The sequence below is a fragment of the Crocodylus siamensis genome, chromosome 8, assembly GCF_052110815.1.
Source record: "Crocodylus siamensis isolate JL-2025a chromosome 8, ASM5211081v1, whole genome shotgun sequence".
Taxonomy (NCBI): domain Eukaryota; kingdom Metazoa; phylum Chordata; order Crocodylia; family Crocodylidae; genus Crocodylus; species Crocodylus siamensis.
This window is the reverse complement of record NC_143402.1, coordinates 43,702,575-43,715,153: the sequence shown is the minus strand read 5'-3', so window position 1 is coordinate 43,715,153 and position 12,579 is coordinate 43,702,575. Positions and strand designations below refer to the sequence as shown.

Sequence of the window (12,579 nt, the reverse complement as noted above, 5' to 3'; positions counted from 1 at the left end):
TACATCATGTTTGGCAGTGGGATGGGAAGACAAACAAGGATGAAAACCCTAAAAACTAGCAAGGCCAACACTGGATGTGGAGACCCTGTATTCCATCAGCATCCTGAGGACAGGAAAGGAAATGTAGTTGCCCACTCTGGGCACTGGCCTAATGTTCCAGGTTAAGCATAAGTTGCCAGGGGTTCTCTAATGGCCACAAGCAGCCTTACATCTCTAAGAGCAGCAAGCACTGTGTGCCTTCCCCCTGTGGTTGGATGCTGGGCTCGGTACTTGTTGTTATCTTCTTCTGAATGGCCGCTCTCATGTGTCTGCTGATGTCCTAGCCCAGCACTAACCTGGCCTGGCTCTTTGTGGTTGACTTGTAAGAGCCACCAAAATCACAGCATGCGATGATGACGGCAGAGAAATAGGGCTACAGGTTTCTCTGCAGTTGAAGCCACTGCAGGCCAGAGGGGAGATCCCTTACCCAATGCTGTCTGATGTTTTGGGCTGCTCTCACTAGAGCTGTTCCACTGCCTTCAGTGTACCTTTGTCTTGTGCTCAGACCTCTGGACACTCCTCCATCTTCCCCGGCGGGGGATCCTTTGCTAGCATGCTGGAAGATCAGTTCTCCAAAGACAGCCGCCAAGGCCAATGGCAACGGAGGCGGCGGTTAGATGGAGCACTTAACAGGGTCCCAGTGGGCTTCTACCAAAAAGTCTGGAGGATCTTGCAGAAGGTGAGGCAGGTCACAGGCTGGTTGTTGTGCAGCCATCTCCTTCCTTTGGGTGAGTCTCCCACACGTGATGTCCCTGTATCTTTGTTCTTGTGCAGTGCCCAGAAGATGTAACACCTTCCCTACAAACCTCACTGTTCTTGTAGCCCACTGGATGCTGCTGCACAATAGCCTTGATGAGCCTATTCTGAGGTCCCAGCTATTCAGGCCTAGTGTTGTGGGGCCTGCTCTGGTCTTGTTTGTGTCAAAAGCCTAGCTTTGGAGCATGTAAAGTTGGGAACTTTAGATTTATGCAGGAGCTTCCCTTGCAAGCTGGGTTTTCAGCTGCCAGTAGGAAAAGGCCCATTTCACCCTTCCACTAAGATGCAGACAGTGTGAGATCCCAACATTAGCTAGACCAGAGGTAGGCAACCTTTTCCAGCTCCAGGGCATAATGACCTGTTCAGAGGCGAATAGGTGGGGACTAGGACCTGGCTGCTGCTGCTGTGTGTCTCCTGCCGCTAAATGCTGTTAAAGCCCTAGGTCCACAGGCCAAATCCAGTAGTTCTACCGGATGGCTCCAACCTATAGGCTGTAGATTGATAACTCTTGAGCTAGGGCAGCCTGCACTTGTCTATGTGCTTCAGTGAGTAGTAACTCCAGAGCTGGGTGACAGGACTGATAAAGGGCTTGAAAGACATGCCATGCTTGGAGAGGCTGAAGGAGCTAGGCATGTTCACCTTGTAGAAAAGGCGCTTAAGAGGGGACATGATAGCAGTCTTCAAATACTTGAAAGGCTGCCATATAGAAGAGGAAAAGCACCGTTTCTCTGTTGCTGCAGAGAGTAGACCAATGGCTGGAAATTGTCAAAAAGTAAGTTTAGATTGGATATCAGGAAAAATTCCTTTATGGTTAGGACAGCGAGGCAGTGGAATAGACTGCCTAGGGAAGCTGTGGACCATCCATCACTGGAAGTATTCAGGGTGGGGTTGCACAGGCACTAGTCAGGGATGATCTATGCATGGGTATGCTTATGATCTACTGTATGCATTTCCTGCATTTCTGGGCTCTGCTGGTTGCTGCATGGGGCTGAGGGAATCCCTTCCCCCTACATATCAGGGTTTGTTGTTTTTTGGGGTTTTTTTTAAGTCTCCCTCAGAGGCTACAGCAAAAGCTGGTGATTTTTGACTGGGGTGTGGCAGTGCTCCTGCTGGGACTTAAAGCCAGAGATTCCTGGCTAGAGGGTCTTGTCCCTCTGCTCAGGGTCAGGCTGATCGCCATATTTGGGGTCAAGAAGGAATATTATCCTATGGTGCAAACTTTGAGGGGTTTTACCTTCCCCTACAGCAGGGGGTATGGCTCTCTTGGGGTCTCTTGATCGTATATTAACAACATTTACAGAAGTAGGATGTTGGCTGCCATAGTCTCCTTGCTTTACCTTTGTCTTGTGTTGTGTTGTGTCAAGGTTGACTGTAGTTTTGCTAAGAGGTTAGATGATGGATTTGTATAGGATGGTTTCGATAGGGATGATCCTGCTTCAGGCAGGGGGTTGGACTGGATGATCTCTGGAGGTCCCTTCAGGTCCTACTCCTCTAAGATTCTATGGAGTGTTGCAAGGGTAAAGACTTTCTGGAGCACACGTGCACCTTTGGTATACTCCACTTGCATGCTTTCCTGTTTCAGATGCCTGTTGTCTGAGGGCATCTCCTCCTGCATGATGCTGATGCAACAGGAGGGGGGAGCTAGTAGTATGTCTCAACTCTGCTGGGGAATTTCCCTTAATACATCAGGCCAAAGGAGCCATGTTGATATCAGTTTGACTTGTCACTATGGTCAGAAGGATGGGTGGGAGAGGCATCTTATAAAGGGATGTTATGCTGATACTTGGAACCAAACTTGGGGATTGTCTCAATGGGTGACAGAACCAAAGCAGATATAAAGGATGCAATTCACCCCCCACCCCCGTTATATAGGGTCAGAGCTTTGTTCAGACACTCTCACTTCACTAAAAGAGCTATCTTTTGAGAGAGATCTGAAGTGGATTCCTTACTAATTTAACTGACTTGACATGAAAGTGCTTGTATCCATATGAACAACCACATAGACTTCAACCAAAATAACAAGGCACGGGAGTTGCTTCATACCATGCAGAACAGCTCTTTGCTTTAGAAGGCAGCACATCAGCAGAGAACAGATATTAAAGGCAACATCATCTGTAGTCATTGACTTGCTGGCTGTCATATGCTTCCACAAAGCCCTTTTCTGTGGCCTTGTTGGGAACTGGAATATTTTAGAGATTCAGCAGAGATGGAATAATGTCCCCTTTCAAATCTCCCTTTCTGAGCTGTTGCCCCTAACTTTCTGTCTTACTCTGCAGTGCCATGGCCTCTCTGTGGAGGGCTTTGTTCTTCCTTCCTCAACTACCAGAGAGGTAAGAGCTTTAGGTGGGTGTATGTTTGGGGACATTGGGGGGGGGGGGGAGGAGAGGGATCATCAGTCCAATTAGAGCAGAATCATGTAAAGTATGTACAAGAGAGGGAGGGAGAGCATGCCACAGGTGCACTAGGGTTGCAAAGCCAAGGTCTCCAGCTCTCCCACTTAGGATGTAGAAGAATTATTGCCACCAATGCTGCAAAATATTTAACAGATCTGCTTCTTGTCTCCCTATCCTGGTTTGCAAATGGCAAAAGCTGTCTTTGTTCCCCCTATCACTGCCTGAAAACAGCCCACCTCTAGCAGAGGCAGAAAACAAGCATAAAACCATCTACCTGGCACAGTGCTCTCAGCCAGTTTTTGCCAAGAAGCTTGCATGATGCAACTCTTATTCTCTTTCCACTTCCCAGCCCTGTGTGCCCTATCCATCTCCTTCCTTCTGCTTCTCCCAGGTCAACATCTGGGGCACCAAATTTTGAGTGCCACAAGTTCAAGAGCCCCATCCTAAGTCAAAACCTGGATCCTGCTCTCATATTGGTGTTTCCCCTTAGCACTGGTGCTTTTCTGACCCAGCTCTTTTCTCAGGGAGGTTTTCTTATGAGTTAGGACTCCTGAGTTCTGTCCCTGCCATTAGAATCACTCATGTCACTTCTCCTCTCTTGCTTCCAGTCACCCATCTGTAAAATGGGACTAATGTTGCTTACTCATCTCGTCAGCCATTTTGATCGCTACAGTGAAAGATACTGCAGTGCTAACTTGAATGGGGCTGGGCTCCCTGGAGGGTGTGAGTGTTGTGGGGTTCATGTGACTATATTGCATACATTCTGTGTGTGTCTATGTCTCTATATAATTCTCTTTTATTTCTCACAGATGACTCCTGGGGAAATAAAGTTTGCAGTTCATGTTGAGTCTGTCCTAAACCGTGTCCCACAACCAGAATATAGGCAGCTCCTCGTAGAAGCTATCCTAGTCCTTACCATGTTGGCAGATGTAGAAATAAACAGCATTGGTGGCATCATTGCAGTGGAAAAGATTGTGCACCTAGCAAATGACTTATTCTATGAAGAACAGGTAGGATGCTGCCATTTGCTAGAATGAGTGAACTTGGTCTCAAACTTGGAAGGAACATGGATCTGGGTTTGCAAGCATGTGTCAAACACTTAGCCCATGTGCTCATATTAAATGGAACCCAGGCCAGCATTGCATTCAGTAGGCTTCTATTAGGTGTTCAGTAAAGATTCAAGTCTTGCTTGCTGAGTAATTGGAAGTGTCAGTTAACTGGGTGACCTCGTGATCCATTTCACCAGCATTAAAAAGCTGTGGGCAGATGATTGCAAATGGTTGAAATCATTGTACAGCTGAGGAACTTCTTCCAAGCCAGTGTAGAATGAACCCTGAGAGAGTTGAGAGTAAAGCTGCCTTGGTATAAGTGACACTGGTGTAGATGATATGTTTATGTTCATTCAGAGAGAGCATTTTGTGAACACAACCTGGTGAATATCTATTCCTCTGCTGCCTCACAGCAGTGTGCGATCATGGGCACCAAGCACATGCAGGTACCCTAGGAGAACTAGTAATACGTCTTTCCACTCTGGATCCCAGTGTAAGCTACACTGGTATACAAAATCAGTATGCATTATACTGGGATCTGTGAAGGAAGGTAGTGGGGCAAGAAAGGAAGGGAAGGGATTAGGCAGTAGAAGTAGTGGTACTGGGGCTTTAAGTGCTTAATGCTGGCCTGGAGCAGGGATTAGCTGTGGGCTGAAAAGAAGGGATGCCAAAGTATGCATCTTGACCTGCTGCTTACAAACAGGGTAGAATTGGTGATGAATGTAGAAGTGGATGGCAACCTGGGCAGCAGTGATCATGAAGTGATTTAGTTCAGGATTCTGAGGAAAGGAAGGAAGGAGAGCAGCAAAGTAAGGACCCTGGACTTCAGAAAAGCAAACTTCAGCTTACTCAGGGAACTGATGGGCAGGATCTTCTGGGAGGCTAGTCTGAGGAGGAAAGGAGTCCAGGAGAACTGATTGTATTGTAAACAAACCTTACTAAGGATGCAGGAATGAATCATCCCATCCAGATGCACAGGAAGACTAGCAGGTATGGCAGAAGACCAGCTTGGCTTAGCAGGGAACTCTTCAATGAATGAAAACACAAAAAAGAAACTTGCAACAAGTGAAAAATTGGACAGATGACTAGGGAGGAGTATGCAAGGATGAAATCTGGAAGTCCCAAAGCACAACTGGAGCTTCAGATAGCAAGGGACATGAAGGGTTTCTACAAGTATGTTAGCAACAAGAGGAAGATCAGGGAAAGTGTGGATCCCTTACTTATTGAATGGGGGAAACAACCTAGTGACAGATGATGCAGAAAAGACTGAAGTACTTAATGCCTTTTTTTATCTTGGTCTCCAAAGGCAGGGTTAGCTCCCAGACTACCGTACCTGGCAGCACAATTTGGGAAGAAGGTGATCAAGCAACAGGGGCAAAAGAACAGGTTAGGAGCTATTTAGAAAAGCTGGACATGTACAAGTCCATGGGGCCAGATGAAATGCGCCTGAGGCTGCTGAGGGAGTCGGCTGATGTGATTGTAGAGCCACTGGCCATTATCTTTGAAAACTCCTGGTGATTAGGTGAGGTCCCGGATTATTGGAAAAGGACATATATAGTGCCCATCTTTAAGAAAGGGAAGAAGGAAGATCCAGGGAACTACAGACCAGCCAGCCTCATCTCAGTCCCTGGAAAAATCATGGAGCAGGTCCTCAGGGAATCCATTTCAAAGCACTTGGAAGAGTAGGTGATTAGGAACAGTCAGCCTGGATTCTCCAAGGGCAAGTCATGACCAATTTTAAATTGCCTTCTATGACAAGATGACTAGCTCTGTGGATGTGGGGAGAGCAGTGGATGTGATATACCTTGACTTTAGCAAGGCTTCTGGTACAGTCTCCCACAACATTCTTGCAAGTAAGCTAAGGAAGTATGAGTTGGATGAATGGACTTGTAAGATAGATAGAAAACTGACTGGGTAGTTGGACTTGGAGAGAAGTAATTAATGGCTTGATGTCTAGTTGGCAACCAGCATAAAGTGGAATGCCCCAAGGGTCAGTCGTGGGGCTGGTTTTGTTTAATATCTGTATCCACAATCTGGAAGATGGGATGGAGTGCACCCTCAGCAAGTTTGCAGATGACACAGAGCAGAGGGAGGATAGTAGACATGCTGGAGGGTAGGGGCTAGGACTCAGAGATGTTTGGGCAAATTGGACAATTGGACCAAAAGGAATCTTATGAGGTTTAATAAGGAGAAGTGCAAAGTTGTGCACTTAAGATGGAACAATTCCATGCAGTGGTAAAGATTGGGGACTGACTGGCTAAGCAGTAGCTCTGCATAAAAGGATCTGGGGGTTGCAGTAGACAATAAGCTATATATGAGTCAACAGTGTGCCCTTCTTGTGAAGAAGGCTGACAGCATACTGGGCTGCATTAATAGGAGCATTGCTAGCAGATTAAATGAAGGGGAAGAATCACTTTATTCAGCACTGGTGAGGCCACATCTGGAATATTGTGCCCAGTTTTGGGCCCCCCACTACAAAAAGAGTGTGAATTGGGGAGAGTGCAGGGGAGAGTAATAAAAATGGTTAGGGGGCTGGGGCACATGACTTCTGAGGGAACTGGCCTAATTTAGCCTAGAGAAGAGAAGACTGGGGTGAGATTGAATAGTATCCTTCAACTACTGAAGGGTAGTTCCAAAGAGGATGGAGTCTGATTGTTTTCAGTGGTGGCAGATAACAGAATAAACAGCAATGGTCTCAAGTTGCAGCAAGGGAAATTTTAAGTTAAAGGGTAGTGAAGCACTGGAGCAGGTTACCCAGCGAGGTTGTGGAATCACCTCAGTCCCTGGAAAAATCATGGAACAAGTCCGTGGAAGTTTTTAAGACCCAGCTAGATAAAGCTTTGGCTGGGTTGGTGTAGTTAGGGATGGTTCTGCTTTGTGTAGGGGGTTGGACTAGATGATCAGAGGTCTTTTCCAACCCTAATTTTCTATGATTTTATGCACTGCTGACTAACGCCTTCTCTCCCCTTTTCTCCTTTCTCTCTCCCCCACTCCCAAATGGAACAGAAAACCCTGGGTGCAGATGACAACATGCTGGAGAAGGATACCGCCACTGGTATCTGCACCTTGCTGTATGACAGTGCTCCCAGCGGCAGATTTGGCACCATGACCTACCTCTCCAAATCAGTTGCAATGTATGTGCAGGAGTTCCTCCCCAGCAGTGGCTGCACCATGCAGTAGACTCACCTGGTTTGGGCTTCAACTCTGAGTTTACAATCATTAGGGATGAACAGCAAGGCCTTAGGCTGTCTTGTTGGCAGACATTCTTTGCATTAGTTGCCTTGCTGGGATGGTGGCTTCAGAGCTTGGGACCTGCTTCCTCCTAGCTTTGTCCTTGAAAATGCCACAGCCACCGTAACTACTCTTGGATGGAAGAGTTTTCCTTCCAGAGCAAAATGACATGGCAGGAGAAAGTGCATGTGTGTGTATATGCATGTGTGAGAGAGAAACCACAGCTGCATTTGTGGACAGATGTCCTGACTCTTTATCCATCAAATCCCAGGGCCTGGCTTGCCTGGCTGAGGGCTGTGCTGTGACAGGCCCAGGACTGAGTCCCAGCTTACATCTGAGGCATCTGTCTACACAGCATGTTACCGCTGCATAACTTTACCAGTTATAAAATGTACACTGCTAGGTTTTAGGCATGGCTGAGGTGGGTAATAGCAGGGTTCACAAAGGATTTTATGTCCCCTCCTGGAGGCTCTCTCCATGTTGATGCATCCCTGTTCTGGAAAGGATACAGAGTGTATATGGCCACCTGCCTTTTTCTTTCCATTGGACTCAGCTGTTTAGATGCTCTCGCTCTTTAGCACCAAGCCTGTGTGGCTTTGGTTTTGTTTTTAATTAAGATTTTATGAACTGACCCACATCCCCCCCACTGCAGCTTTTGTTAGAGGTCTGGGTCCCATTACTCCAGACCCCTTCCTGACCCTCTTAGCAATGACTCACTGACATAGCCAGGACATAATCCTTGCACTTGGGATCAGTTAGACTTGCTGCCTGTTGTGGGCACCTGCTGCTCTCCTGCCATGCAGTTCTGATGAGACCTATGAGAAACTGCAGAACTGCTTTAGGGAGTGAGCGGATTGGGGTCCTCAACCAAGCTTCCCATATCTGTTTAGAGTTCTAGGGGACAGGGCTTACACAAAAGGTTCTTGACTGACTGGAGAGAAATTCTTAGCCCCTTCCCAAACCATATTTAGCCTTGTTTTGATGCACTGAGTTCCTGTATAGCTATCTATGGAGACCCAGGAACAAATTAAAGTAGCCCTAAATTACCTGCTTTGTAGCAGCTGGACTCGTTGGGAAGCCACCTGCCTGTGATGTGTTTTACAGTGGGAGTGCTGGGTCCTGCTTGCTTTGTGCTTTTGACACCAGTCCATGCATTTCACCTTTAGATCAGAAAAGCCACAGTCCCGCTACTGTTGATTCACACAACACTTTAATTCCCAAGGACCTGTGTTATTCAGTGAGGAGCTAAACCTAAATGATAGTGGTGCTTGTGTTAGGTAGTCCATGCATGCACCAAGTACTCCATACAGATTTCTGTGGCTGGGTTGCCTTGGAACCCTATTTCCCCAGGACAACTTTGGTGACCAATAGAGTGAAATGGTGTGGGTGTATGATGCTTTGGCTTCTTCAGTCTCAAGTGAAGAAAGAGTCTTCACTGGAGCTTTCTGGCTCCATTAGTTTTAGACTTCCTAAGAAGCTCAGATTCAAACACTCCATAAAAATTTGCCAGTTGCTCATAAAATTTGTTTCATTTTAATATGTTCACTCCCCTAGGACTCAGTTTCCTTTCATCCATCTAACCCTTCAGCTTTTCAGACACAATCCAGCCTCCCCTATCTATGCTTTCTGTAACACAGAACTGTCTAACACAATATCTGGTGTTCTTGTGCATGCTGTACATGTCACCAGTAACCCAAGACAGGTTTGAAACCATGGAAGGGGAAGCTGAAGTACCTGCACTCTCCAGAAACCACTGCCTTTTCCCACTCCATCCCAGTTATTCCTTGGCCATAGATAATGATCATATAGATCAGCTGGTTCTCTTTAAGCATTCAGGTGATCTGACTGTCAGCAATACTGAGTGCTGTAGAAGTGACATTCTGATTCTTCCTTCCAAAACTAAGAGTTCAGTGTGTGTGCATACCAGTGTGGCTGTTCTAAGCATATGGAGAGATGTGCCTTGCATAGCATCAGAGGTGTGTATCCACTCTCAGGTGTTACAGTGAGCACATGCTTGCGAACCTGTCCATCTGAAATAGTCCCCCTCTGTGTATCTGCTGTCAGCTACCAGCCAGTTGTGCACATTGGGCACTATGTGCAGGTTGGGTAGGGTTTTGTTGGATCTGTTTAACAGTATGGTAGGAGTCCTTCTAGATGAGCACTACTCGTATATTTGCTAGAAAAATTAAGATATGTGGCAGTAATCTTCTCATTGACCTCCCGTTCAGCTGCTTACCTGTTTTGCTAGAGCTAGAGGTGTTTGAAAATGTCTCAGAAGCCAGATCAGTCCCACAACTCCATCACCTGGTGGAGTATAGCTTATGGCCCAGATAGCTAGATAAGCCTGACTGGAATACCATTGCCTGGCAGTTGAGGGGAAAGGGAGTGAGTCTAGAGGTAAGATGTATGACCTTTCAGTTAGCTCAGTTCTCTCATGCAGTTCCTCCAACCTAACTCACAGGGTAACAAGCACAGCAATTGGGCATGTTTGGGAAGGCAGCTTCATGCCAAAACACTGAAGACTGCAGCACTCCAAAAGAAATGGTGGCAGTCAAATCTGTTAGAGGAAAAGGAACCAGAGCTGAAACCCTGAGAGAACAACAAACTCTGCTGTTGAGCCTGAAACTTTCCAATGGTTTCTTGGAGCAAAAAACCCACAACATTTGGGTTTTTGTTTTTGGGTGTACGTTGGGAGCAGGGCTGTCAACCACCCCACTGCAGCCATTTCAGCTTACATTTTCACAGCAATACTAGAGACCCTTTGAAGATTTCTGACCTTGGGTGATGTAGGGTCAGACTGGAATTCCATGAACACACATCTATAAAATATGCTTCCTTTTCCCATGGACAAGAGAAAGTGCCTGGGAGAACTGCTAAGTCTAGATTGGCAGGTACTTGGCTTGCATTGCTAGAGCCAGGTTTTCAAAAGATCTTGGCACTCCATGTACACCCAGTGCATGAAGCTCTAATCTTCAAAGGCAGTTAAGTGCCTAAATTACCAGGCATTAGGCACCTACATCCCTTCTGAGGATCTGGACCTGAGTTCTGCTGACAGCTGGGCACCTATCGCACAGTCCTGACCTCCTAAACATGTTAGCCTTAGTGCCTTATACTGCAGGATCCAGAAATTCCCTGCTCTCCAGAGCCCTAGCTCCTGGGCTGGGAAGTGGATCTGTGCATGTGACTATTTTTTTTAAATTGAATTTTAATCTTCAGTTTCAGAAGGTGCCAAATGTTTCCTCACAGAGCAGGATTGGGAAAGAGCCAGTAAGTGACAAAAACAAAGAGCTCAGGAGTTACAAATCTGGTGTGAAGTGGCCTACTGGGGGTGAGGATTCATTCATGAATAGGGCTGGTTGCTGCATTGCACTTTTGTGATGGTTTACTGACTGTAGCTTGATTGCACTCTAACACGTAGCCATGTTCCCTTTTAAAACTCCATTTCTTAGATCTTTATTTTTGGCATGTGATGCTGAGATGCATGGAGACCTCAGTCTCTTTTTCTAGTAAAACAAACAAAAATAATAAAAAACACAGAATTTTAATATATTGTTTTTGAAGACTGAAACTCTGGAGTAAAACATCTTTGTTTCACACATGCCTGCATTCTCATTTCTTAGATGCACTGATAATTGGAGGGGGGCTGAGTCTGCCCTTGGGGAACGTAATTTATCTGAGGCAGAGGTGCTGCTTCAAGTATATAGAGTGGGACTAGGATGGCACTTTGCTCAGCATCTCAGGGCTAGTTTACAGTCAGCTTGTGGACAGACATCATGACAAAGTAGCTTCACTGGCCCCAGTTGGGGCTGACTCAACACATGGCTGAGTTGGCTTTTGCAGTGTTGCCTGAGCCAGCCATGGGATTAGTTCGGGGTGGGCAAAACACAGCCCACGGGCTGGATCCGGCCAGGCGAGCGATTTCATCAGGCCTACAAGTGGATGCCTATCAGTTCACTGTATCCAGCCTTGCCCTCGGCTTCCGCTGTTATATTCGCATGGGGCCAAGCCCCACTGACTTCTGTGGGGGCAGCACGGTCCTGACCCCAACCCCACAGGTAGGGAAGTAGTGGCAGGTGGGGGAAGGGTGGGTGGGAAGTGGTGATGGTGGCAGCTGGGTGGGAAGGCAGGGAAATGGCAGGGGTGGTAGCTAGGCTGGAGCATGGTGCTTGCACCATTGCCCTGGGTCTGAAGCCAGCAGACTCATGGAGCGGAGGTGTGGGGTCTGCCTGGTTCCATTGTGTGAGGCTTTCCCGAGTTCACATGCAGTTACTAGGTTTTTTGCCTGAGCCACATGCCTCCAGGGACAGCCCTGTGTGACGGAACCAGCGGCCTGGCCCTGCTCGCTGCCACAAGCAGATCCCAGGGAACAGTGGGAAGCTCAGTGTACAGTAATTAGATGCTGAGCAGTTACAACCAAGCCTGTCCATCTCTTGAACACGTTTTGTGCAGCATTCAGCATAAATCCGATCTTGATCCCTGTTGAGGTCTCAGGCTATTCCAGTGTAAATGACACTGTAGCTTTGACCAGAAGCTAAGTCCTAAGCACAAAGCCCAGCTGAACTTGAAGATTGCAGTCATGTTGGGAGGCTTTTCCCCACCTTAATCACCAGTGCTACATGTAGCCCAGGTCAGGAATGGCTAATCCTGCTCTCCAAGTGTTGATGAAGACTTAAGTCGCATTGGTTCCAGCTGCACAAATGTCTACATTGCAAACTCTCCTCATAACTAGTTTCTGGCTCTGTTAAACTCCTGCTTTGGTTGATCTCATTAGAAATGCCAGGGAGACTAAACCTTCCTTTTCTACTACTACGTGTGACCTCCCTCAGTAGGGAGACTCCCAAGCCAAGGCTACACAGGGAGATGTGTGTGCACATACTTTATCTTTCTGAGGTAAATGGACATGTAGTTATCCAATCTTAGGAGTATCACATTCCCTGAAATGGCTATATGACTTTTTCACTGCATTCTTTGATGATGTGACTGAAACAACAAACTACCTCTATTTATAAAATATAAACCCTGGTATAGATACTCATCAAGCACTTCATGACCTAGGTCATGGGTTCCCAGACTGAGATCCACTGAGCTTGATGGTCCTATTAAAGAAGGTA

At 46.8% G+C, this 12,579-nt stretch overlaps 1 protein-coding gene across 7 annotated transcripts in view; it reads left to right on the top strand.

The window, feature by feature from the left end:
• PHKA1 (phosphorylase kinase regulatory subunit alpha 1) overlaps nt 1-11,064 on the top strand; it is a 73,802-nt gene extending 62,738 nt beyond the window's left edge. For 6 of the 7 annotated variants that reach the window (XM_090059086.1, XM_090059088.1, XM_090059085.1 and 3 more), the window contains 4 exons: nt 545-718; nt 3,072-3,125; nt 3,998-4,198; nt 7,244-11,064. In XM_090059086.1, coding sequence (XP_089915212.1) covers nt 545-718; nt 3,072-3,125; nt 3,998-4,198; nt 7,244-7,417 — 603 coding nt within the window. In that variant the 3' untranslated portion in view covers nt 7,418-11,064. Of the gene's footprint in view, nt 1-544; nt 768-3,071; nt 3,126-3,997; nt 4,199-7,243 lie in introns of those variants that run through there. The other variant, XM_090059089.1, reaches the window with a different exon arrangement.
• Nucleotides 11,065-12,579: the final 1,515 nt, after the last annotated feature.